The sequence below is a fragment of the Pseudophryne corroboree genome, chromosome 1 (assembly GCF_028390025.1).
Source record: "Pseudophryne corroboree isolate aPseCor3 chromosome 1, aPseCor3.hap2, whole genome shotgun sequence".
NCBI classification, from domain to species: Eukaryota; Metazoa; Chordata; class Amphibia; order Anura; family Myobatrachidae; genus Pseudophryne; species Pseudophryne corroboree.
In genome coordinates, this window is record NC_086444.1 from 1,138,114,005 (window position 1) to 1,138,139,604 (window position 25,600).

At 45.6% G+C, this 25,600-nt stretch overlaps 1 protein-coding gene across 8 annotated transcripts in view; it reads right to left on the minus strand.

Annotated features, from left to right (window-relative positions):
• ABLIM2 (actin binding LIM protein family member 2) overlaps positions 1-25,600 on the minus strand; it is a 342,851-nt gene that overhangs the window by 179,990 nt on the left and 137,261 nt on the right. For all 8 annotated transcript variants that reach the window (XM_063924017.1, XM_063924051.1, XM_063924068.1 and 5 more), the window contains exon 2: positions 18,575-18,718. In XM_063924017.1, coding sequence (XP_063780087.1) covers positions 18,575-18,718 — 144 coding nt within the window. The remainder of the gene's footprint in view (positions 1-18,574; positions 18,719-25,600) is intronic.

Sequence of the window (25,600 nt, forward strand, 5' to 3'; positions counted from 1 at the left end):
TGATGAAGGGCGTTGTATATGGCCCTCAGCTCCAGTACGTTGATGTGAAGACAAGTCTCTTGACTTGACCAAAGACCTTGGAAATTTCTTCCCTGTGTGACTGCTCCCCAACCTCGGAGGCTCGCGTCCGTGGTTACCAGAATCCAGTCCTGAATGCTGAACCTGCGACCCTCTAGAAGGTGAGCACTCTGTAGCCACCACAGGAGAGATACCCTGGCTCTGGGGGACAGGGTGATCAGCTGATGAATCTGCAGATGTGACCCGGACCACTTGTCCAGTATGTCCCATTGGAAAGTCCTCGCATGGAACCTGCCGAAGGAAATGGCCTCGTAAGATGCCGCCATCTTCCCCAGGACCCGAGTGCAGTGATGCACTGACACTTGTTTTGGCTTCAATAGGTTCCTGACCAGAGTCATGAGTTCCTGGGCCTTTTCTATCGGAAGAAAAACCCTTCTCTGGTCCGTATCCAGAATCATGCCTAAGAAGGTCAGACGGGTCGTAGGAACCAACTGCGACTTGGGGATATTGAGAATCCAGCCGTGTTGCTATAACACCTTCAGTGAAAGTGACACGCTGTTCAGCAACTGCTCTCGTGATCTCGCTTTTATGAGGAGATCGTCCAAGTACGGGATAATTGTGACCCCTTGCTTGCGCAGGAGCACCATCATTTCCGCCATTACCTTGGTGAAAATCCTCGGGGCCATGGAAAGCCCAAACGGCAACGTCTGAAATTGGTAATGACAATCCTGTACCGCAAATCTCAGGTACGCCTGATGAGGTGGATATATGGGAACATGAAGGTATGCATCCTTTATGTCCAGGGATACCATAAAATCCCTCCCTTCCAGGCTGGCGATGACCGCTCTGAGCGATTCCATCTTGAACTTGAACCTTTTCAAGTATAGGTTCAGGGATTTTAAATTTAAAATGGGTCTGACCGAACCGTCAGGTTTCGGGACTACAAACAGGGTTGAGTAATATCCCCTCCCTTGTTGGAGTAGGGGAACTTTTACCACCACCTGTTGAAGATACAATTTGTGAATTGCATTTAACACTATCTCCCTTTCTGGGGGAGAAGCAGGTAGGGCCGATTTGAAAAACCGGCGAGGAGGCACCTCTTCGAATTCCAGCTTGTAACCCTGAGAAACAATTTCTATTGCCCAGGGATCCACCTGTGAGTGAACCCAGATGTGGCTGAAAAGTCGAAGACGTGCCCCCACTGGGGCGGACTCCCTTAGCGGAGCCCCAGCGTCATGCGGTGGATTTAGTAGAGGCCGGGGAGGACTTCTGTTCCTGGGAACTAGCTGTGTTTTGCAGCTTTTTCCCTCTGCCCTTACCTCTGGCAAGAAAAGATGCACCTCGTACTCTCTTGTTTTTCTGTGACCGAAAGGACTGCATTTGATAATGTGGCGCTTTCTTAGGCTGTGAGGGAATATAAGGCAAAAATTTTGATTTACCTGCCGTAGCTGTGGAGACCAGGTCCGAGAGACCGTCCCCAAACAGTTCCTCACCCCTGTAAGGTAAAACCTCCATATGCCTCTTTGAGTCGGCATCACCTGTCTATTGCCGGGTCCATAGGACTCGTCTAGCAGAAATCGACATAGCGTTGACTCTAGAACCCAGTAGACCAATGTCTCTTTGAGCATCTCTCATGTATAAGACAGCATATTTAATATGTCCTAGGGTCAATAAAATGGTATCCTTATCCAGGGTATCAATTTCCGTCGATAAGGTATCTGTCCACGCTGCTACAGTGCTACAAACCCAAGCCGACGCTATCGCCGGTCTGAGTAAGGTACCAGAATGTGTGTAAATGGACTTCAAGGTACCCTCCTGCTTGCGATCAGCAGGATCCCTAAGGGTAGCCGTATCTTGGGATGGCAGTGCTAACTTTTTGGATAAGGGTGTCAACGCTTTGTCCACCCTAGGGGAGGATTCCCACCGTATCCTGTCCTTTGCCGGGAAAAGATACGCCATAAGAATCCTTTTGGGAATCTGCAGTTTCTTGTCTGGAGATTTCCACGCTTTTTCACACAACTCGTTCAGCTCATGAGAGGGGGGGAAAGGTTACCTCAGCTTTCTTTCCCTTAAACATATGTACCCTCGTGTCAGGGACAGAGGGGTCATCAGTGATATGCAGTACATCCTTTATTGCAATAATCATATATCGAATACTTTTAGCCAATCTTGGCTGTAATTTTGCATCATCGTAGTCGACAGTGGAGTCAGAATCCGTGTCGATATCAGTGTCTACTATTTGGGATAGTGGGCGCTTTTGAGACCCCGAAGGTCCCTGCGACACAGGGACAGGCAGGGGTTGACTCCCTTCCTGTTCCCTAGCTTCAGCTTTGTCCAGTCTTTTGTGCAATAAATTCACATTAGCACTTAAAACATTCCACATATCCATCCAGTCAGGTGTCGGCGTTGTCGACGGAGACACCACACTCATTTGCTCCACCTCCTCCCTAGGAGAGCCTTCTAACTCAGACATGCCGACACACGTGTACCGACACACCACACTGTCAAAGTCGAAAAATATTACAGAACACACATCACGAACAAACTGCACACACATGCCCACTGCGCGTGCACTTGTTCTGCAGTGCGTGCACATGTACGCACTTTGCGTATGGTCGCTCCCGCGGTCCTGCGCATCGGCGCGTGGTATGGGTATTTACGGCAGAGTTTGTGTACGCATGGAGAGCCATCAAAACACATTACATATTTAATCCAAATAGTGCACAATGTACACATAGTCTCCTTGCACCACATCAGAAAGTTATAGCTGTTTAAATGGTTGCAGAACAAAGGGATTCACCTTTACAGGATAAGAGGGGACAGACTAATGTTATAAGGTGGTATTTGGTATTCAGCTGTAGGGTATTTTAAGGGAAACATTCCGGTGTTGGTCTGCGGAAGATCGCATGTTCCTGCGGATAGTTATGTGCAGAAGCAGAATATAGATATAAACTGTATTTACTGTATATTATGTATGCGGCGGGAATCCAGAGGAGACCACCCACAAGAGCAGTTGAGAAAGACATCGCCTACCTTTTCAAATCAACCTATGACCTCTCCTGTACTGTAAAAGTGCATCCCTGTGTCCAATGGACAAAGGGATTACAGTATCCATTGTATTGCTTTTGGAAGACTTGTATAAATAAAGCCTGCTGCAGGCCGGCCAGACACAAGACTCACAACGTTATCTATTTGATTACGGAGGACTGGACCAGGAAGCGCACGCGAATATTCTCACGTATGTACATTGACTGTAGCCATTATTCTGTTATATATATTGTCTTGTATTGTAGCGTATAATTTGTATTGTAAACCCCCTTTCAGAAATAATCCACTGTGGTGTCGGAACCCAGCGGTTAACTCACAATTGGTGTCGTGTGCTCATTGCCCTGCTAAGGTTTAAAGTGTACTATTATTGCATAGCATTGCTGTAGAAGGTTTAAAGTGTATCTCTGGGTGTGTATGCGCTGCGAGTACTTTGTACCGTCAGCGCGGCCTGTGTAGGCAAAGTCCGTACACTACGGAACCCTTTTACGCTAATAGCGTAAAAGGTGCGTAGTGTGAATTAAGTATAGCGGCCACAGCGGCTAAAGGTTTAAAGTGTATTTAAGGTGTTTTTAAGGTATAGCTTTCATTCCTGTAAAGATAATCAGCTTTCTCAATTGGGGGCATCGTCCGATTTTCCACATTTTTAGTGCTTAACAGGTCACAAGCAGACATAATCTATCAGCATAAGGGTGGACAGAAGGTATCCTACGTATCCTTTTCTTGGTCGGTGGATACACTGAAAACCCTACTTAATTGCTGATTAGATGGTGTCTGCTCTGTATGGTTTGTAGGGATGCTGGTAAGAATTCGTAAGGTAAGCAGGAAAAAAGCTATTTAAAATCTGTGAATTTATTTTTGGCGCCAAATGTACACAACAAAAGCGTACACCCATACCCTGTGCACACTCTCCCACATTGTTGCCATAACATTCAGATTACTAGATTCATAATATAAACAAAGGAAGTAAGTGTAAAACACAAACGCAGTCTGGCCTAGTTATAAAGGTTTATACAGAAAAGAAACTGTGTGGCGTGTTAAGTGAGCAATTATAGTTAATATTGCTCACATTTATAGAAATTGTATGATTTGTGCTATTGTGGACGTACGGTTTTGTACACATGTCTCGGACAAAATACGGAACTGCACACGCGGCGTAAGCACGGTCGCGTGTTTACGCAAATTGCGTAAGAATACGGTCGCTAAGTACAAATTACACAATAGTTCGTTTAGTTTAAAGGTGAGACAGTAGCCACGCTACAATAACACAAGATTGCCCAGCTTCCAAAGTTTAGTATAAAACCCTTATTTACTGTATTGCCTCTGGGAGTAAAGCTGCTTGTCTGAATGAATGATAATTTTCTGTACAGAAAAACCAAAGTGTAATTGAGTGAGCGAACGCAGGAGCGAGTGGAAATTTGAACCACGGAATGTGGAATCTCGGTGTGTGGTACATCAAGTGAGTGGAGACTTGCTGGCGTGAGGCGGCTGACTCACGTTAATATAAGGTTTAATACGTAAGTCGTGAGGAGTCTTACACAGGAGCATGGTAGGGAATTGTGAAGTGTTGTGACCCATATAGTTTTTTTTTTTATACGCTCCGGCTGAGGTTTCGCAGCCTGAAAATCGATTCCAGTGGTCGTACGGCAGATAAGTAACAAGTACCTATACGCTGTGCGATTGGACCGCGCGTTTGTGGGTGCGATATATAGCGCAAAGTGATATCCTTTTTACGAGCTTTTGCGTAAAATCGCGGTATCATCAGCGCTGTATAGAACATACGCAAGCGTGATTTGTGTATAATAAAGTGCATAGGGAGTTTTCGCTGGTCTCTCTCAGGAAAATCTCCAACGGCCGATACTTTACTGGAAAGGGTAAGTTATTCCAAAAACTTCCAGTAAATATAGGTCACATAGGGCCCTAAGTTGGGTACATTGCCTTCGCTATCGACAGTGTATGGTAGTACTGGCCAATGTGGGCGATGAGCGGGTTAAGAGCGCTCGGAGAACTTTCACCGTTACCTTATATTGAGTATTTTGGTGTTTGTGGGAAAAGGCCCACAATTATGGGAGCCAGTTGCTCAAGTAAGGGACGTTTAACCAGGGTTCAGGTTGTAGAGCCGCGGCCCATGGGGTCAGCGGAGTTTAAAGGAAAAAGTATTGAAGACTTTTTGTCTGAATGGGAATGTGTGACTGACAAAGATAGGGAACCATTCCCTAAGGTGGGCAGCTTTGAACCAGAGGTACTGCAGAATGTAAGCAGTAAAATATGTCTTCAAAAATCCAGAAAACAAAGGATTAGACATAATGATTGTTTAAAATTATGGCAACAGGAGGGGGCTATGCAAAGAGAACAAATTCGCAAAGCAGGTTCAAAACCTAGCGGGAATGAGATCACAAACACACCAGTGTCGACACAGGTCGAAGGGGAAGAGATGGCTACAGTCAATGATATATCCGTAAACGATAGTAGTATGCAAAAACAATGTATTAACCCTAATTTTTGCAAGATGTATCCTGTTTTGAAGTCTTTTCCAGGTTATAGGTCACAGGAAGATGAAGGATCCAGCCAAATCGCAGCTCTACTCCAAGCAGTCACTTTGCAGGACAATCAGGTGGGGTCTGTCCAACCAGGTAGTGCAGTAACAATATTCCCCAATGAAAGAACTGGTGAGGTCACAGCTACCGGTAAGTGTGAGACAGCTCATTGCACAGAGACATCAACACCTCACAGTAAACAAATCAGGAACGGAATGGTAGAATTACACCCTGTCTTGGGAACAGTAACTCCCAATGGGGGAACCGATAGTCAGGGAGTAGTCCTCACCAGGAATAATGCAATGTATTGCCCGTGGCCCACAGATGAGCTGCGATCAATCATTTCAGAATTCCCCGACCCTCGGAAGGATTTAGCTAGATGTCAGAAATTTATCAGAGATCTGGGTAATGCGTATGAACCGACAAACAAACACTGGCGGATACTTTTGAAAGCGTGCCTATCCCCTAATATTGACACCCAAAAATGTATCACTGATTGTAGATTAGAGTCGGATAGTCTTATGACTGACAAACACAATCAGGAGAACTTAGAGCAAATTAACAGGCAACTAGAGTTGTATTTCCCCACAACTGTTAAGTGGAGAAGAATTTTCTCCATAAAGCAGAGGGAAAATGAAATGACATCTGAATATTTCCATCGGGCCCTGCAAATAATGGATAGATACATGGGGGTATCGGATACAGGGAACGATACGAATTACAGGGAGGTGGCTGTCTCTGTGCAAATGGACGGACTCGATAAGACAGTAAGGGACAGAGTACAAACATCTTTGCCTAATTGGAGAGGGGTCACAGTAGCTTGCCTTAGAGAGTGCGCAATTGTACACCACAAGAATATTGTTAGGCGTAGAAAACAACAGGAGGAGAGGCTGAGGATTGAAAGTATACAGGCTCTTATACCAAAGTCTCATCAGCCTAAACCCCAGACCCCTGCTGTTTGGAAAAGACAGAGAACATGCTACATTTGTAGGAAGGAAGGGCATTTTGCCAGAGATTGTAGGTACAGTAGAACACATAGCCAATATAGACCCCTAGACAGAGAATACAAGCCACACACATTTACTAAGCCTGATAAGAGCGGAGAAGTGAGTCAGTGGAGAAGTTGCCCATGGCAACCAATCAGCACTGAAGTAACATCTATAATTTGCATACTATAAAATTATACAGAGCTGCTGACTGGTTGATGGAGCAGCTTCTGCACTGACTCACTTCTCCGCTCTTATCACTGCTTAGTAAATGTCCCCCTATGTACTTTTATGCACTTGTTTCAGAATAATAAAAAAACAACTCCTTCCAAATACTACTGTAAATGGTGGATGTGCATTGTGTACATAAGGGGCCTGATTCAGATGTGGTTGGAGGAGCTATCACTGCTGGTTATATGGAAGTAGCAGCAATAGCACTAATATGGTAGTGCAGCAGTAGGGGGCATCCCTCTTCCTGCATGCATTACTGATCTGAGCTGCGTCCAATGTTGCCATATGGGTAATTGTCCGCACTTACTATAATATTAGGGCAATGGCTAATGTCTGAATTAAAATAAAATTCATTATAAAAGGTGATTTTAACCATAGTGAATAGTACAGTGAATACATATATATATATATATATATATATATATATATATATAGTAAGGAATAGAGATTAATTAGGTTTGTATATGTATAAGTTAAATGTTTAAGTAATTTACAAAACTACATTGTCTAAATATAGAGATATATTTGTGTTTTACTTCAATAATTAAGAGTCATTGTGTAGAACAGGTTTTAGGCCATAAATGATAATAGGTAGGTGACTGAGATCTCTTTTGGTCACTCGGACACTGGAATTCCCAGGCGTGCTTACAGTAGATTGAAATCAAGCTTCAGAATCCCTTTGGCAATCATAAAATCGGTTTGTCTATCGTCCAGTATAGGCCAAGCTAGGGACCATAAATTAGCTACTACGAAAAGAGATCACATCCATTCATAAAACATGGTGTAAACCACCCCAGGAAAACTTGCCAATACAACAGAACTTTGGATGAAAAGACATTCTGAATTTTACAATACTTAGAAACATAGAAACATAGAATTTGTCGGCAGATAAGAACCACTTGGCCCATCTAGTCTGCCCCTTTTTTTTTTTATATTATTTTTTATCACTAACCTTATTTGATCCTTATTTCTTTGTAAGGATATCCTTATGTCTATCCCATGCATGTTTAAATTGCTCTACTGTCTTAGCCTCTACCACCTCTGATGGGAGGCTATTCCACTTGTCCACTACCCTTTCTGTGAAATAATTTTTCCGCAAATTTCCCCTGAACCTCCCCCCCTCCAGTCTCAGTGCATGTCCTCGTGTCCTATTGCTTCTCTTCATTTGGAGAATGTTTCCCTCCTGGACTTTGTTAAAACCCTTCATATATTTGAAAGTTTCTATCATGTCCCCCCTTTCCCTTCTCTGCTCCAAACTATACATATTGAGATTTCTTAGTCTTTCTGGGTATGTTTTGTGATGTAGGCCATGCACCATTTTAGTTGCCCTCTCAATGCTTGAGGCAGAGTGGGCACCACACGTTTTATGACACCACGCCTTCTTGAACAGGACACGCCAGCTCAGTTCAATGTTTGTTTTATGACACCTTGGAATGTAAATGGCAAACCTATAATTAGCTATTACATTGAAAACACTATGAGAATATACCAGCTAAATGTCAAGTTAATGGTATATATATATATATATATATATATATATATATATATATATAGTGGGAGTTGAAGTTAGGAGGAGAAGTCAGTCATGAAGAGGAGAAGGAGAGAAGATGCAGAAGGAAAGGATTATGTAACTTGCAAGTATAAACTGTGTTAGTAATTGTCAACGTTTGTGAAGCTGTTTGTGTTTTGTTATGTTTGTTCTGTAAGGAAGTATAAATATCACTAGTATATATATCACTACTGTGTTTATCTTATTCTGCAAAATTTGATTTTGGTTGTAAATAAAGAATCAGATGATAAGAGCTGTGAATTCCATGTTTGAACTCAGTTTGGAATCATAATTTAATAATTCATATGTATGAGAACTGCATATATGTACCAGCTATCTAGTTTGTAAGACTGACATATTTGCAGATATATGTGATAAACGTATATTATAAAATATACATATATTATTATTGAAGAGTCCACTTTTCAATAATTGGCACCCCAGACATTAATATAAAGATAATAATATAGGATTCCATAAATCTACACCAAGGACGCAGTATTGGATAATCTATGACACCATCGACTGGCTGCGTGACCCATGGGGTTGTGCAAGCTGGCCACCATAAAAGCTACCGAGATGCCAGGAAATCTCCATCTTCGGACAACAGGCAACAGGCCTCTGTTTTGAGACCATCGCTGCCCCCAAAAGGCATTAGACTTTCAACCGCCGTCGCAGGACCCGTACAGTTCATGGCACATGCGCAGAGTACCGAACATTGGTACTTTGTGCATTGAGCTGCAGGTCTGTCTGGACCAGACTAAGGCCCAGTATAATGTAATTCCTTTACAGTAAAGTACAGGTTCTACTTGATATATACGTACATGTGAGTCAGTACAGTACAGTTGCTCAGAAGACCTGTATACCTGTGACATAGGAAGAGCTGGAGTATATACTGTATGAGCTTTTCCACGTTAATGACTACTGTCCCTGGACGATACACATTTTGGAGACTTACTACTGTATAATGGTAGGAATTTCATCTTCCTGCACGCATGCCAACGGGGTAAATATTTGGTTCGATTGCTTGACAGCAACATATTTTCATGTTAAAAAAGAGACGAGCAATTTCCATATTCATGAAGGAAAAACATATTTTTGGGGAAAATATTAAACGACAATTTTCCAAGTTATTAATTAGAAGTGTCTCTTGGTACAGGAAGTGATCACCGATGAGGAACAGTACAAAACATGAGGAGATTGGACGGACAGTGTGTTATTTGTTACTCCGACGGAATGTCAGGGACTGTGTGGTGGGAATATAGAGCAACTCGCCGTGTCTGAAAGGTCAGCTGCTTTGTCAGGTTTCACACAGATGGATCCTGTTTTGGAGAAATTCAGTAACCTGTCTCTGTAATTAAGTTCCAAGCACTTGTTAATCTATGTATGACATGTTAAACAGGCTTTATTGAACGGATGAGTAGAAAAATATAACAATGATTCTTTACTCTTGTATACATTGGGTTAAATGCATAAGTAGGATGTACGGCAGTTTGTGTAGTCCTGCATCAATTCGCTTTGTGCATACACAAAAGCCGTGTGTACGCAAGTGGGGTAATGCAGAGCCATAGGTATTTTGGTCATAGCCACCCTCACGACTACAGAGGCAGAATATATGCAAATACAGACCATGCTGACCAGAAAAGGAGGTATATCTTTGGCACCTGCTGTAGAGAGGTGACGACGATGACTATTTGGGAAATAGTGGCATACTGTATGCTGCCTGTGCCTAAGGGAACACAACTGAAGCGTAGATGCTTTCTATGCGCAACTATTTCTTTGGAGTCAATTACTCCCTTTTTACTTTCAACTGTGCATCGGCCTCATTATCTGTAATATATAATACTTCTCCAAGACATGATTGGTGTTTTATTTTCTTATGCTGATCCAGAATGTAATTGTAATGTTGGCAAGTGCAGCTCGCAATGAGATTGGAGCCAGGGGTGGAAAGGTGCACTACCGAACCCCATAGTAAGCTTTGGTAATGGGGCCTGCTTTCACTGTGCGTGGACTGCTCGGAAAAGGGCCTCAGGGGAGTGGATATGGGGCCTTATACAGGAAGGGGAAGCAATGCAGCATTACCGGGTATTCCATCCCCTCCAGGAGGCTGATAATTGCATAATGTAGGCAAGGAATTAGGAATTCCAATCAAGGATGATGCATGTTGCTGATGCTGGAAGACAGGTGTGGGTGGCTTAATATGTCGCATAATTCAGTAATGTTCTCGTAGAGCAGCTGTGAAGTTATTCAATAGGACATGACATCTGAATGGTTTTGCTGATCAAGAACACTTTCATAGCAGTAGCGTCACAGAGAGCATACAGCTACCCCAATGTAGTTGGAGCTTCTTGGCCTCTTCATGCGTGCGTAGTTGGGGTGTGACTGCGAGGACCAATGAAAACTGGTCACTAACACTCACAAGTAACGTGTTATTGGCAAATATATTTGTCTAGGCTGCTGGTCCGAGCAATAACCTGCCATTGATTTACCCCCATAAGCCAGATCTTATGGGGCTGAGGGTAGGTGGTTTGTGGCCCAAACTGTCGCCCCATCCATTTCCCATTATACTATGCCCCTATTGGGGCCCCCTACAGTAAGCCAGAGTACTTTGTACATGCCCCCCTCTCGGTACCCCTGCACGGCAGCGAGTACTCATATGAGAATCAGCTTTCCCTTCATGTTCCATGCCACAAGAATAGGAAAGTCCTGCAATGGTTCCAGGAACTGAACAGGGAATTTATATACTGTAAATGGATATTAGATCAATAAACTAATAGAACATGAATTGATTCTGGCAAACTGTGCGATCGACCACTTGTTAGCCTTAATCATACTGCTCTTCAATATAAAATACAGTATTACTATCAAGTGGGCAGGCACAGTAGATCTTGATTAGGTGAATCCTCCACAGTTCATATGTGAGGGGACTGGGCTGGGCTGGGCGGGACGACAAGCAGCAGTTAGAAAGGAGGCAGGCTGAGGTGTTCCCGATCCCTTTACAAGTATAAGTGTGTGTAAAATGTATGTGTGTGTATATATATATATATATCTGTCAATTAGTGACGTGCGGTGAGGTAGTACCAGAGCCAGACTTAAACACAATATATGAGTCCAAGGGTTCATGTGGGCATTATACACAGGTGTTGCAGAATATACTGTACTGCAGGAAAGTTGGTGAGTTTTGATCAGAGATGTGTGAAAAAGGTAGGCAGGTAAGGAACTGCCTCACCTGTCAGATTTTTGACACCAGAGTTTTGACTATAAAAATGATTAGAAAGAATAATCCAAAGAAGATATTTATAATATATTCTTTGTATAATTCAAATACTTTGGGGGGACTTCAGTTAAACCCAGCGGCTAATTGACGCGCAGGACATATTCAAATAGCAGGGTTTACCCGCACGAGAGTCTCTGCAGTCCTGTGCGCAAGTCCGTGGGGACGGACTGAACCTCACAGTTCCTGGAGCTGCGAGGAAAAGACTGTGTAAAAAATAAAAAATTAGTCATGCGTGGGGGAAAAAACACACCGATTCCACAGTTTACGCAGTTTTCCATACATGAATCACGATTTTTGTGAATTTCCCCATGCTGCAGGGTTTTTGGCCGGCAATTAGTCACGGGGTATACCCCACACCTAATTGAATTCCCGCCTTTATATAGTCAAAACTTTGGCTTACAGGAAAGGCTCTGCCTCACCTCATGTCACTGATATATATATGTAAACTAGAAAATCGTGAACTCTATGGCCTGCTGCTGTCTGATGATAACTGGCTTGGGTGCCTTCCCTGGGGTTGGCACGCCCCAAATGCAGACAAGAATAGCAGAGCAGCACTCCAAGACTGATAATGTACAGCTTGGGTTCACTGCATTATCAGTCTTGTAGTGTTGCAATGTTGTTCTTGTCTCTCTCTTGCTCTATGTATACATATTCTATATAATAAAAGGCTAACACCGCTCCTCACCTCTATGGGGGTATTCAAGTGTTTTGCATGCTGGTGGCCACTAGATGGCTCCCAACCGAGCAATTCAAGTGTACAGCCGCCGGCGCTGACATTACTGTTCTGTTATTTCATCATCTTGACGGGTTAGGAACTAGTATATACCGGGATGTAATCATTTTACCGGCAGTCGAAATCCCGCCGGTCAGTAAACAGACACCGGAATCCCGACTGCTGGAAATCCCAACAGTCAGCATGCAGACTAACAGGGACTATTCCCACTCGTGGGTGTCCACGATACTCATCGAGTGGGAATAGAACCTGTGGCGAGCGCAGTGAGCTTCGTTGTCATCGTTGACTCCACACATTCAATCTGTCTCTAAATCATGTTCATGCACCTAAAAACATATTCAAAATACGACCTTATCTTACACAAGACACTGCAAAAACTCTAATCCATGCTCTCATCATCTCCCGCATTGATTATTGTAATATTCTCCTAACTGGTCTTCCCAAACATAGGCTCTCACCACTACAATCCATTTTAAATGCAGCTGCGAGGCTAATCTTCCTCGCTAGAAGTTCATCGTCTGTTGATCCGCTCTGTCAGTCCCTCCATTGGTTACCGGTATTTTACTGTGTTAAATATAAAATATTTTTACTTACATACAAGGCTATTAACCAAACTGAACCAACGTACATCACTTCACTCATCTCAAAATATCTCCCTACCCGACCTCACCACTCTGCACAAGGTCTGCGTCTCTCATCCACATGTATTACTTGTTCCAACTCAAAATTACAGGACTTTATCCGGGCTTCCCCCACTCTGTGGAATACCCTCCCACGCTCAATAAGACTCACCTCTAGTCTCCAAACCTTTAAACGTTCCCTGAAAATTAACCTCTTCAGACAAGCCTATCAAATTCCAGACCCACCCACATAACCTTCAATGTTTCCCTATCTAATTACATCCTCTCTGTACAGTCCACATAACCTCACAGATTTTGTCTTCCAACATTGCTGGGTGATCATATCATACAACCCATTAAGTACCTAGCAATCTGGTGGACCATTATGCAATAGGTAGCATCTATCCTTGTGTATCAGTGCCTATTTCCCTATAGAATGTAAGCTTGCGAGCAGGGCCTTCCTACCTCTATGTCTGGTCTAATTGTAAAGCACAACAGAATATGCTGCGCTATATAAGAAACTGCTAATAAATAATAAATAAAGAAATAATGGTCCTAATATGGCAACAAGTATTAAAATAAACACATATAAACTGTAAATAAATATATAATAATTCAAACTATCACTTTAATGTAGTATATGTTTAAACTAATGAAGTTTGATACAGTAAAACACAGTTGTGCTATTAAATTGCTGCAAGGTAATACTGTGCTAGGACCCAGCAAATTAGCCATATTCTGTTTAGGACTGACATACTAGGCAGGTAGACAAGAAGGAAATATTAGTCACTCCAAGAGTCTTTTCTTTCTCCCTATATATACCACATATATCTTCTCTGGAACCTGAGAGCAAGGTCTGACAAGTAGTTAATCGCGGTGTAGGAGGCTCTCGTGTTTCACAACCTGCTAGTGAGGAAGGCAGTATTCTAGGAAGCAACTGCTGCTGTGTTATAGAGGAGAGCGGAATGTAATAGCACAGTCACCCCTAGATAATGACTCTCCTGCAGAGAAAGTGCACCCAAGGTGTAATTTCTATTGTCACCTTTGATGTGCACAATTGCAGGTTTGCGTTGCTTACTACTGTGTGTAAATTAGTACCCTAAAAAGAACACTTGTTTCTATAGAGCGGACGAGTTTGGTAAGTATCTGCTAATTTTATCAAACCCGCTGCAAGCAAAAATAACTAGACTGGGATGCTGTGTGATTAGTCAGAAATTATTTCCAAATGATGTTGGACATCAGCACAGCGGCAACACCCCAATTGGTATTTACAGTGTAGCAGATCCTGTCCAGATCCCAGGTAAAGGAGACAGACGAAAGGGAAATACCACACACTAAAGGTGCCCATACACTTATGCGACTTCTCCAAGGGAGAAGTCGCATAAGATTTCCATTGAACCACCCGGCAGCTTTCCTTGCGGCAGGATGGCATACAATACATCATATGTGGTCCTTTTGCATATGATGTATCATATGCGATCCCAGCCGTGCCCTTCGGATCAGATATATCTATAGTGCAGTACTTCCGATCTTGGGACTCCGATCCGATGCTCATGGGACCGTGCATCGGATCAGAACGGAGGTAGAGCACATGCGATTTGCCAGTTTTCATCTGATTTATTGGCCCGAAACATAGGAATCGGAGGAAATTGGGCAAAATTGCACTAGTGTATGGGCACCTTGAAGCTGTCACACATTGTCGGACTGGGGCATGAAGGGCCCACCCGGGGGGGAAGGGGGTATTGGCATGGGTCCATGCTTAGAGGCTTGGCTAACCATTAGTGAGTGCATGGTCTGGGCCCCTGGACAAATACATATAATTAAAACTGCTAGTGCATGCACGATAATGTACAGCAATGCACTGTAGAAAATACACCGTAGACCTTTACAATAACATATGTATATAATGTATAATTCAAGTGCACAATCTGGAACCGGATTCCTAGAGGAAGGGGCGGGCCCCCTGGCAGTGAGGTGTACTCGCCTTGTATGGTCCAAACCTGTCCCAGACCAGTTAGCACCAGGGCTGGTTTCCCCAGGGGGAATGAAGGCCGGCCCCCTGTCTGGGTATAACCAGTTCTGATACTATTGGCTTTTCTCCATACCTCACAACGGTGGATATGGAGGTTACCAATGCTTAAATATAAATTTAAAACACAAGCCCAGTTTTGGTTACCCTAAAACCAGGGGGGACCCCACGTTGGAAGAAAGGTTGGTTGCTTGGCTGTGCTGATGAAAGAGCTGGGTAGTTTAGGTCGTCACAGTTCCTGACTGTTGGAAATCACTTTCACCGCTGTGACTAGATAACTCAGACAGTGCATTTCAAGGACACACAAACTAGAAGAGCACCTACATTTGTGGGAAGGCAGAAAAACTAGGTGCATTCTACTCCTAAAATATTACTGGGCAGCAAGAGGCTGGTGAAAGTAGCTGGGCACAATAATGGCATTCCTTGCTAAGTATTGGCATGTTAAATTGATAATGCCTGGGGTGGTGTAAAAAAAAACCAAGCCTCATAATTTGGAAATGTTCCTGATAGCTGTTAAACCATATTTACATACGATTAATTCAAAACATCATGTAACGTTTAGATCAAAATAATCTTACCTTAGTCTGTGAGGTGGATGGATGTGTATAGTATACAGCTCACACTCACTGGACTGTTCCAAGCAGTGACCATCATTCCAGAGCTCAGTGACATCACAAAGGCTGTGTATGATGTAACCTAGTCACATCATCAGCATAGTCATCAGTGCCTCAGATTTTTACCTGTTACCTAAAAGCTACCTGTATGCCAGAACACAACTTTCTACGTCTTCCTAGAGGAATACATATGTTCTGTCTACACTGATGCTGTCAAAATGTCAACAGCATAATATAGACGGGAGAAGGCAGACGCGGTACTAATGTTATGTAAAGTAGGTTAACCCTGTCTGCACTATGGGGCTAATTCATGTTGGATCGCAAATCGCGATCCAACCGGAATTATTACGATCGCCCCGCCGGCGCATGCGCTGCGCCCATCCTGCACATGAGCCCGCACTTTCTGTGGGGAGTAGGGGGGCGCAGAAAATGCGACTGCCTCGTCTGTCAATCAGGCAGAGACGGTTGTGGGGCGGGGCGGCAACTTTTCGTTTCCAGGGCGGAGACAGAGCATTGCGGGGGCGGTGTGGCGCAAATGGGGGGCGGAGGCGGCCAAACGGAGGCATGTTGGGGGCATCATCACGGAGGCTGCATGACATCACAGGCAGCCGCCACGATCAAGAACATGGTGGCGGGCCTCCTGCGCCGGCAGGAGGCATCACTACTTTCTACGATGAAGCAGAAATTGCAAGGCGATCGCAATTTCTGATTCATCGGGAAGGGGGGGGGGGGGGGGGGCGGTCAGCAATCCTTACTGAATTAGGCCCAATAACTTTCAAAATTGTAGTAAAGCATCATGTTTAAATTTAGGTTGTAATTTAATGAAAGTGGCAGGAAATTGGACCGTTTGCAAATTGCAGCACAGGCTTGGTGCAGAAGTAGTTCTCAGAAATGGAAATCGGCACTACACTAAGGTAAATGGCTGAGGAGGCACTGGGTAGAATTAGAGCCAGATTTACACACACATATATAGAAACATAGAACGTGATGGTAGATAAGAACCACTTGGCTCATCTGGTCTGTCCTAAACACATGTACACCACAGACATGCACACTAGGGTTAATTTTATTGGAAGCCAATTAATCTACCAGTATATTTTTGGATTGTGGGAGGAAACCCACGCAAGCACGAAGAGCATATACAAACTCCACACAGTTAAGGCCATGGTGGGAATGGAACCCATGACCTCAGTGCTGTGAGGCAGTATTGCTAACCATTACATCATCCGTACTGCCCTATATTAACCCAATGGTTCATGTGGGCATTATACAAAGGTGCAGCAGTATGTACCCAATAGATAGATAGATAGATAGATAGATAGATAGATAGATAGATAGATAGATAGATAGATAGATAGATAGATAGATAAATCAAATTTTTTCTTCTTACCGAGTAATAACATGAAAACAGTTTGTTGAGTAAGTACAAAATAAAAAAGTCAGGTAGAGAGCACTAAAAACTTTTTACCCCCACTATACTGCAATAACCATTACCACTAGCTGGTGCCATGCCTGGTGCTGCACGGGGGGCACCCACAGGGTAGAGTTGCCCACCATAAAATAACACATTAAAACATACACAGCCCCAGCAGCCACTTCCCCTGCATTTTAGCCATCTTGGTCATCAGCTTCTCTTGGATAGGTCACCTTACACTGCATTAAGCCACGCCCACTCAGTGAGGCAGATCTGATAGCTGCCTCCCCTTGTGCAGTATTATTGGCCACAGTGCGGCCCTCCTCCAGAGCCAGGCAGTGCCTGACTATGACAGATAGGAGGCTGAACTCACCTCTGCTCTCTCCCTGACAGTCCCTGTATTTCCAGCGGAGCTCTCATAGCTGCCTCACCTCTGCTCTCTCCATGACAGTCCCTGTATTTCCAGCGAAGCTCTCATAGCTGCCTCACCTCTGCTCTCTCCCTGACAGTCCCTGTATTTCCAGCGGAGCTCTCATAGCTGCCTCACCTCTGCTCTCTCCATGACAGTCCCTGTATTTCCAGCGAAGCTCTCATAGCTGCCTCACCTCTGCTCTCTCCCTGACAGTCCCTGTATTTCCAGTGAAGCTCTCATAGCTGCCTCACCTCTGCTCTCTCCATGACAGTCCCTGTATTTCCAGCGGAGCTCTCATAGCTGCCTCACCTCTGCTCTCCCCCTGACAGTCCCTGTACTTCCAGCGAAGCTCTCATAGCTGCCTCACCTCTGCTCTCTCCCTGACAGTTCCTGTATTGCCAGCTCATAGCTGCCTCACCTCTGCTCTCTCCCTGACAGTCCTTGCATGCATATATATATATATATATATATATATAGAAAGAGAGAGAGAGAGAGAGAGAGAGATTTGTGTGTATAAATGTAATTCAATATACAGTACAATGTAAAATAGGGACATTCCCAAGACAAAACCCGCGCCACTGTAACTGGAAATTAGGAGGTTAGGGGCAACTATAAACTATACAAATAGCTTTAAGTTTTATATAAATAGGGATGCAAACAGGGTGAAGTTTATATTTAATGGCAAATCATTCTTTTAAGTAAGGATATTCAATTAGCCCGAATATTTTTCACCCGTGAAAAACTACCAATGTTTTTCATTTTTGGCCAATTCTTTTTCTCCCTATCCAATTATTTCCCATTTTTTTGCGCCCAAAAAAACATTTTGTTTTTTGGACAAAAACACATAGAATTCTTGATAAGTTCATGAACCTATGTGGTTTTTTTTTTAAATGGGGCTGATGGGGCTTTTTCTCATCTGCCTCAGGCAGGTGGAAAAAAACATTTGAAGAGTGCCGACATTGGGGCTAATTGAATAGCCCCAGGGAGGTAAATTACCACGACCAACTGAATATCGCTTAAACGTGCAAAATTATATCTCAGCAATGTAAATATGATGCCCACTTGTAATAAGCAAAGGCGTAAGACAGATAAAACATCAGCGTTCCTACCTTTACATGTGAAGCATTTGATATGGAAATATTTGTCCTGCACCCGCAGGACCTCTCCTTTGCACGCTGTGCCGCAGTTGTTGCAGAGGATTGCATTTCCTGCCGGCTTCTCCAGGTGGCTCTGCACAGCCTGGTGCTGGGATACTGCGGAGCAAGAAGACAGAGCGTTACCTGACACATGCAAAACGCTTCTATTACATATGAGTATGTGACGAGACGGTAAGGGGTAAATTTACTAAGATGGGAGGTCTATTTAAGATGGGATGTTGCCCATAGCAACCAATCAGATTCTAATTCTCATTTATCTAGCACCTTCTAGAAGATAATACCTGGAATGTGAATGGTTGCTACGGGCAACATCCCATCTTAAATAGAACTCCCATCTTAGTAAATTTACACCTAAGTCTCTTTGTCAGGTGTGATTGGATCTGAGCATCTTACAGTATGCAAACGTCATTTCCCTCTGTACCTGTTACTAAGCCAAAGACATCACCAGAAAGGTCACAGCAGCAGGAGAGGAGTGTGGTGATAATTTGGGAGGCAGTGACCCATCCTCTTGTGTGATCGTGTCAGTGAGGACAGGGCTACACAATGACTTCACTTGCTGTAGTCATGCTGCGACTTTATCCTAATACTAGTACAAGCCCTTCCCCCCGGTGTACATCCGTATGACTGACTGTACAAGGCTGGGACGCCCACTTTGAAGGTCTTTAGATGTTTTCATACCGCTTGGTGTGTCTTTAGAGGTAACCATCAGTCGCAACATGGAAACTTGCACCAGCCCCATACAAGGTGCAGATTCTCCATCAGCGAATGGCCGCCACTGTGAGCTTCTGAGGGCCTGACTCGGATTTGTATGCAAAGAGTGATGGTTTACATAAAAATCCCATGTTTGTGTGTCTGCGCAGGCGATATCGCTTGCAGTCCCCCTCACCTGTAGCATGAATGACAACTGGGGGGCAGAGCAGGGGCGGCAACAGGCATTGCTTTCAAATGTGGTCACGACGCCCCTATTTCATAGACCTGTCAGGCCCAGGGTCTGAGTCGCCAGATGCAGGCTTCCTGGACCTGGCTGTATGGATCTGACAGTCAGTCTGGGTAAGCTTTGGCTTCCACAGACTGACTGAGGTGTGCTATGATTGTCCGTCCTCAGAAGCAGCACTCGGACGTTGCAGGTGCATGCAGGAGGCATCTATCTCCTACAGATGCCCCCTGTTGCATTTGCATTTTATTTATACGGAATTGCAGTGTCAATACCCTGCGGCTGTGCAATTCCTTACAAAGCGGAATCAGGTCCTGAGTTTGCAACCAGTTCTGTGACACTCTCGTATGACGAACCATGAGATGGATGCAGCCGCGTGTCTGTACGCAGCGGCCACGTCCATCTGGTCTGCACTCACGCACCGGCCACAGTGTGCGTGCGCAACCTTTCTCCTTGCGGCCGGATCCTGGAACGATGCAGTCGCAAGATGATTAAAAGCAGGAAGTGTTCGGGGGCAGCGGCCTGGCGTTGCAGGAGGTGTGGTGGTCAACACAGGGGCGTGTTGCAAGGATTTCTGGGGCGATTGTGTGACATCAAATACAGTCGCTGTTATAAAAGAAATGCAGCGGGCCACCTGCCAGTGCAGCCAGGGGGCGACCTTAAATGGATGCATCTGCAATTAAATTGCTGGGCAGTCTCCAGCATGTTAGGAGATGGATGCAGATATTGCTGCGGATGCAATGATCTGCGCCCATCTCTAAATAACCCCCCATGTTCATGCACTTCCCAGGCACCACCAAGGAACAGCCCAGCACATTTCCACTACATCTACATACCATGCGTCTTGATCGTAACTGTGCCGCTGTGCACACACTGCTGTATGAGTTTTTAGGGATTTTTTCCATATGAAGCAGCAAATCCCCCCCCCAAAAAAAAAATAAAAACGGAGATTCTGTAACCCTGAAGCATTAAGACTGTGATGTCAAGCGCACCAAAAATAGCTGATGGGTGCACAATGTTACCAGATCCTTGTATACAGGGGGTCATTCTGAGTTGATCGTAGCTGCGCTAAATTTAGCACAGCTACTATCATGTTCCCAGACATGCGGGGAACGCCCAGCAAAGGGCTAGCCCGCCCTGTATGTCTCCCCCCCCAGTACAAAAGCATCGCACAGCGGCGATGCTTTTGTACTTGTTGAGTAACTCCCGGCCAGCACAGCTCCTGCGGCTGACCGGGAGTTGCTAGTCGCTGTCCCTGGTCACAGCGGCTGCGTGTGACGTCATGCAGCCGCTGCGGCCCGCCACCCGCACTGTCCAGCCACGCCAGCGTTGGCCGGACCGCGCCCCCAATACGGCGGCTGCCCCCTCCAGCCTCTGCCTGTCAATCAGGCAGAGGCGATCGCTAAACCGGCCGTCCGGCATGCGCAGGTGCACTGCGTCGCCGGCGCATGCGCAGTTCTGACCCGAACGCTGCGCAGCGAACAACTGCAGCGAGCGATCGGGTCGGAATGACCCCCACAGCCTGGTCTTACTGACTGACTGAGGCCCTGCATCTCATGAACAGCAGACATAACAGCTCCATTCCAGATTTTAATTCAAGTTAATGCATCTTGCACAAATAAAGAACTATGGCCCTCATTCCGAGTTGATCGGTCGCAAGGCGAATTTAGCAGAGTTACACACGCTAAGCCGCCGCCTACTGGGAGTGAATCTTAGCTTCTTAAAATTGCGACCGATGTATTCGCAATATTGCGATTACTAACTACTTAGCAGTTTCAGAGTAGCTCCAGACTTACTCTGCCTGTGCGATCAGTTCAGTGCTTGTCGTTCCTGGTTGACGTCACAAACACTCCCAGCGTTCGCCCAGGCACTCCCACCGTTTCCCCGGCCACTCCTGCGTTTTTTCCGGAAACGGTAGCGTTTTCAGCCACACGCCCCTAAAACGCCGTGTTTCCGCCCAGTAACACCCATTTCCTGTCAATCACATTACGATCGCCGGAGCGAAGAAAAAGCCGTGAGTAAAAATACTTTCATCATAGTAAAGTTACTTGGCGCAGTCGCAGTGCGAACATTGCGCATGCGTACTAAGCGGATTTTCACTGCGATGCGATGAAAAATACCGAGCGAACAACTCGGAATGAGGGCCCTAGTACATTGTTCCTATGAGAGTTCTGCTCACTGGCTCACTCTGTTCTGACCTGTGTGCTGTCCCCATTGTCTCATCCTCTGCTGGATGAGTATACAATTGCTGTGTCCTTGCGGCAAGGACGTATCTCTCCCTCTACTACATTGTATGTCTTCTTTTTTTATTGCACTGTACAATATCACAACCTCATAATTCTGTTTTGTCATTGTTGAGCCTATATTGCATGTTCTCATCTAAAATGGAATTTTATTTTATATCTCATTTGACATTATGGGAGGAATTCAATTGTTCTTCCCCATGGCCGCCACTACATTCCGGGCATTACGGATGGTGTAATGGTTAGCATTACTGCCTCACAGCACTGAGGTCATGGGTTTGATTACCACCATGGCCCTAACTGTGTGGAGTTTGTATATTCTCCCCGTACTTGCGTGGGTTTCCTCCGGGTACTCCGGTTTCCCCCCACAATCCAAAAATATGCTGGTAGGTTAAGTGGCTCCCAACCAAAATGAACCCTAGCGTGAATGTGTCTGTGTGTACATGTGATAGGGACTCTAGATTGTAAGCTCCACTGGGGCAGGGACTGATGTGAATGGCCAAAAACTCTCTGTAAAGCGCTGCGGAATATGTGTGCGCTATATAAATAACTGGTAAAAAATAAATACATTCAATTGTTGCTCCGTTTGGGTGTGCTGGGCTGCTGGGCGACATTTCCGCTCACAGCCCCCATGCTGGCAAGCTGAACTGTGAGAAAAGTGACCCGTTTGGGCGTCCACTTAATTTAGTCAGGTTTAGCTGTTTTACGCGGCTAAACCCAACATGGGAGCGATCAACACGATAAACAGCATTAATTGAATATCGCCCCTGCGATCTCCCGTCACTTTAGACGGGAGGTCGGGCTGCGATATTGATTGAATTCCCCCCTAATTTTCATGATTGGTGAAAGCTAACAGTCATAAAGTACAATAAAGTCTAATTATATTATACATGCACTTACCAAATTCACCGTGAAACAGTAATTATTATCTATAAATATCACAATATAACAAATACACAGTATCATGTGAATTGACAGCACTTCTTATCCAGATTGAATACACTCACTGGCGTAACTAAAATGGGTGTACACAGGCCACTGGGTCCACACACCCATATAATTATACTCTCCGCTCCATTAGCCCGGCGCTGGCTGCAGAAAACACCGGGAAAAGGGCCGCCACAGACATATTCCTGGTGATTTGCGCATGCGCAGTAGAGATGTCCCTGGGAACAAGGAGCGGAAGTCATGTTCCCGGAGACCAGTGCATGTGCAGTAGACTGTAAACTGTCCCTGAATATACTTTTTTAAATTTAACATATAAGTTGGAAAAAGTATGTGAAGCCCTAGGCTAATGACTTCCAAAACAGCTGATTGGTGCCAGGAGTTAGGTACCCTGCAGTTCAATCTATGCAACGCGAATGTAACACATATCTGCCTTTTCAGGTAGTCCCTGGCACCCCCAGAAAAGTAGGCAGATCTCCGGCATCCTGACCACTTCCTAATGAAGGATGGGGAGATAATACGTGGAATATCGGCTCCGTATGGAAGGGGCCATGGCCTAACTGATGATAAACGACTGCTTCTGCGTGATTCCTGGGGGCGACACCTTTAATAAATAGACACGATAAGGAGTAGCGCTATCTCGGGCAGAAGTATCTGGATATTGTAGGGCTTTTCTCTGGTTAATATACAGACCCCTAAATAGGAGGCCACATTCATACGGAGACACTGCATCTGCGATAGAGCTGGTGCAATTTCCAATAGTGCATCTGACGGTGGCACGTAAAGATGAACCAACTGGTATTACAGCGTGCAGACGCTAAAAGTGGGCGTCTCAGTCTCTGCGCATTCAGCCTCACAAATCTGCACCAGGGTTGGAGCTTTTAGCAGCGTCTGCATAAACTTAGGCGACCGCCAATAGACGCTGCTACGTGCGACTTAGAATCAGCCGTTAAATGATTACTAATGAACTGGATTGCATGATGAAGGTATTAATTGGATTTTACAATAATATGAAAATATAATTATCTGAATGGTATGACGTGAACTTAAAATGGAAAATGTGATCAACAAACATTATACTTGTGAAACAAACGATACGTTTCCTGAGAGAAAGTAAGGATGGCGGGATCACACCTTAAAGTGTAACTAAGAGGCGCGTGCAAACCCGCTATGAATAATAGATGTCAGAAGTCCGCAGCAGACAATCTCTAGGAACACATTTCATTAATTCTCCCGCTGGAGGCAGAGGAGCCATTTGCTGCTGCACTTCATTGTCAGACTGAGTACAATAGCGGGTTATTTAGTCTCAGCGTGATCAAGGTGTATGATTTAGAAATGAATGTGGAGTGGATTAAATGATTAAATATGCTGTCTGCATAATATACAGCTACTTGTCGGGTCACATTACAGAGATCTCAGTCCTGGAATCTGAGAATAGGTTTATGCACTGTGGCCTCATATAACAACTCTAGGAAATAACCAGTTTCTTCAAGGTTCATTTTAAATGTTGCAGAATAACACAGATTAAAGGTCGACAGAGATAAATTTTATATAGATTATGAAACTCATTCATAATTTTAAAGATAATTTGCCACCACTTTCTGCCTCCTGTTTCAGTGAACAATCCCCTTGCACTCCAGAAGTTTGAAAATCTATGAAGCCATTAAAATGGGTTCGGTATGATATTCCAGGACGCTGGCATCCTGACAGTGAAGATCCCGACATCGGAGAGGGTAAGTGTGGCCGGAGGGACCCCAGCCACGAGGAGAATGGCCGCCTGCGGCACTGAAGGGGTTAACCCCTAGTGCCCGGCGCCATTCTAAAAGAACAAAGGGCGCTTGGCGCCAGATTTTCAATATGTTGGGCGCTAGGCACCGTGTTTTATTAATATTAAAAACCTGTGTTTTTTCAATGTGCCGTGGTCCCGGACCTCTCCGGAGACCACGGCAGGGAGTACAGCCCCCGGCGCGCTCAGCAGTGTGTGCGCGCCGGGGGAGAGAAGGCAGCCGCTGACCGCCGGAGTCCGGGAGCTCCGCTCCCGGCAGCGGTCAGTGTAGCTCCGGGCGCACTGGAGTGTGCGCGCCGGGGAGAAGGGAGAAGGGTGAGCGCTGCGGCTGGGAGCTCGGCTCCCGCTGCAGTGCTCTCTGTAAGAGCCGGGGCCGGGAGCTCTGGGGGCTGGGGGCCGGGAGCTCTGCTCCCGGCGCCTCAGCCCGTCGGAGGTGGCCAGCCGCGGCAGCCGGGACGGACGTCCCGGGCTGCCGGGCAGAAAGGGGGGTGCGCCGCACACGAGGACCGAGTTAGCCGGCTCCCTGTGCGGCGAGGCCACCAATCAGCGCCGCTCATGGGGGACCGGGCTAGCCGGCTCCCTAGCGGTGTGGGGGACATTAGGCTGCCGAGCAGGATGGTGAAGCGCTGGGGTCCGGGAGCTAAGCTCCCGGCGCCTCAGCGCTGAAACAAGCCAGGGTCACGGCGGCCGGGACAAGTGTCCCGGGCCGCCGGACTTCGGTACAGGGGGGTGCGCCGCTGCGTGCGGCGAGGCCACTGGTTAGTGCCACACTGGGGGGACAGGGAGAGCCAGCTCCCTGGAACCCCAGAGGCAGGAAGGCAGGCTGGAGGATGGGGGAAGCCAGCCCCATACCTCCAGCACTGAGAGAGAGCCCTAGCAGCCAGGGAGAAGCAGCTTAGCTATGAAACAAGCTGAGTGGTTTCTTGGAGCTCCATGGAGATCAGCCGTAGTGCCAAGAAACCTGGACCGGGGAGCCAGGCTGCCCAGCTCTGGAGCCCAAATCCAGGCTGCAGGCAGTGAGAGGGGTCCCCGGGCAGGTTTCTGGAAGTCAGTTTAGGAGGGAAAACTTC